We start from the raw sequence: 2582 nt of genomic DNA, 5'->3' as shown, positions 1-2582 counted from the left end.
ATGCCTTGTCACCTTGGTTGTTCATAGTGTTTAATGGACTATTTCTCCACCTGGACATTAATGGAAATGTATTCTACTGTTTTTTCCAGAAAGAAGATTTGTTATATAAAGTCTCTCTTTAGCCTGCTGCAAAGAAGGTGTTTTTCTTTTGGTTTCCATTAGGTGGCATCTAAGCCTCTTGGATCCTTGCTTTATATAAAGCCTAAATAATGCCTTTTTAATTTTCTTGTAGATATTTAATCACATTCACTATCCTCAGTTTCAGTCCCTGTCAGTGTCAGCTACAGTTTCGGCAGCATTTGCTGATTCTCCTGGGGCTCCACGGTGATTGTTCTTGGAGGGTATGGGGTGAGGGGCCCCTGGGTTGGGAGTTGGGTGCTGTGCCTCAGCCTCAGTTTTGCATCCTCGGCCAGTAAAAATCAACTGTTCTTTCTCTGCAGTCCCATCCCACTTCTCTACTTTCAGCCTTGATGACCAGGCCCTGCCGCATGCTGCGTGGAACTTGCAGCACTTCCAGGCAGGACTGTTAATGGAAGCCACCGCATCTTCTTCCCTCCCTCTCTTCCTACAGAGAGCTCCTGAGGCTGCGAGAGTCAGCTTCTTTATTTCTCCCAGTCCACCGCCAAACACCCAGGGTTCTGACCTATGGTAGCTCTTATGTGCATATCCCACACTCAGATGTACTGGTGTGCAGTTTGGGTGTTTTTTGTTGAGTTTTAAATGAAGTATGAAACAAAACTATTTCATACTTCAGCTTATTGTTGTTTCAAGGGGAGAAATCCGGGAATGTCTCTCACTCCAGCATGTTTCCCTGTGAGTTTATGTTTTAAAAATTATTTCTTGGATTACTATTCATATGGAAGTATGCATCTGATCCAATTTTTCAGCTATATTAATATAAGAGGGATTTTTCCCTTTAAAAATATTTGTATAGCAGATGAATTAGGATAAATCATCTTTATAAAAGTACTGATATGGTTGCAATGTTTTGTCACAACTCCTAAGATTATGAAAAATCAGTAATCTAAAATTGTAGACCTTTTTAAGAGAAAAATAATTTTTATAAATTTAAAACATTCTTTTCTAAATTTTGGTTTTAGAATGCTAATCGACCCTCAACATCCCAAGCAGCTGGAAGAGAAAGTCAGAGTCAGGAAAGAGATGATAAACAGCATCAAGAGGATGGTCCTGTCAGTCCTCAGTGTTGTCAAACTACATATACAAGTTTGAGCCCTACCAAGAAAAAAAGGATTGTGCAAGGGCCTTATGACAAACTGTAAGTCAGTTGTATTAATTGTATACAAAGCAGATTAATTTTTTTATTTGTTTCTACTCTGTAAAATAAGCGATGGTACTAAAAGCTGTATTAGTTTTTTAGGGCTGCCAAAGTTTGAGATCAAGATATTGGCAGGGTGAGTTACTTATGAGAGCCGTAATGTGGAATATGTTACATGTCCTTCCCTGGTTTACTGGTAGCAACCTTTGGCTTTTCTTAGCTCATGGATGCATTACTCCAATTTCTGCCTTCATCTTCCCATGGCATTCTCCCTGGGGACACATCTGTATCCAAATTTCCCCTTTTTGTAAAAATACCAGCCATATTGGACTGGAGTACTGGTCTACTCCTATATTATCTTATCTTAACCAATTACATCTTCAATGATCTTATTTCCAAATAAGGTCACAGTTTGAAGGTCTTTGAAGATATAATTGATTATATACTGGTAGTCATATTGGTATTTGGTGGGGACATAATTCAAACCATAAAAACCTATAATCCTCCCTCTGTTCTCTAAAAATGTGTATCTTTCTCACATGCAAAATACATTCACCCCATCACAACATCCTCAAAAGTTTTAACTCATACCAACATCAACTCTAAGTCCAAAATCTCATCTATATCTCATCTAAATCATGTATGGATGAGATGCAGGGTGATTCATCCTGGGGCAAAATTATTTTCTATCTGTGAACCTGTGAAACTAGGCAGGTTATCTGTGTAGAATACAGTGGTGGGACAGGCATTCCAAAGGGGAGAAATTGGAAAGAAAAAAAGGGATCATGAGTCACAAGCAAATCCGATACCTAGCAGGGCTAATTCCATTTGATTTTCAGGCTCCAAAATTATTCTTTCTCACATGCCCTTGGCCCTGCCTTCTGGATTTGAAGAGGTGGCCCTGTCATCTGGACCTGAGGAAAAGACTTCACTGTCAGGGTCATTCTTCCCTTTTTTTTTTTTTTTAGGTGAGGCAACCCTTGCTTGACCTCACAGATTACAAGGACCGTGTGAGCTTACAATCCCTTATTTTTTATTGTTTATGCCTACAGCACCTAGTCTTCCTAGGTAGTCTCCCATCCAAGTACTAACCAGGACTGACCCTGCTTAGCTTCTGAGATCAGACGGGATTGGGCTTGTTCAGGGTGGCATGGCCATAGACATTCTTCCCTTATTTTGAAGGATAACACATGATCACAGCTAGATATCTCTATTGGCTCATTTCCTGACTGTAGAATTCCAGAAGTTCGGCAATCTTTCTTCATTTCATCCCACCTATGTTCCTTTCAGTCTAAGACAGCAGCAT

At 39.8% G+C, this 2582-nt stretch overlaps 1 protein-coding gene and 1 pseudogene across 3 annotated transcripts in view; one reads left to right on the top strand and one right to left on the bottom strand.

Moving 5' to 3' along the window:
* Positions 1-2582, top strand: part of RADX (RPA1 related single stranded DNA binding protein, X-linked) — a 63868-nt gene that overhangs the window by 38737 nt on the left and 22549 nt on the right. For all 3 annotated transcript variants that reach the window (XM_039878948.1, XM_039878947.1, XM_039878946.1), the window contains one exon: positions 1101-1276. In XM_039878948.1, the coding sequence (XP_039734882.1) occupies positions 1101-1276 (176 nt within the window). The remainder of the gene's footprint in view (positions 1-1100; positions 1277-2582) is intronic.
* LOC120615876 (uncharacterized) lies at positions 2320-2438 on the bottom strand (annotated as a pseudogene).

This window comes from Pteropus medius, unplaced genomic scaffold (assembly GCF_902729225.1).
Source record: "Pteropus medius unplaced genomic scaffold, Ma_sr-lr_union100, whole genome shotgun sequence".
Taxonomy (NCBI): domain Eukaryota; kingdom Metazoa; phylum Chordata; class Mammalia; order Chiroptera; family Pteropodidae; genus Pteropus; species Pteropus medius.
This window is presented reverse-complemented; position numbering and strand designations above follow the sequence as displayed.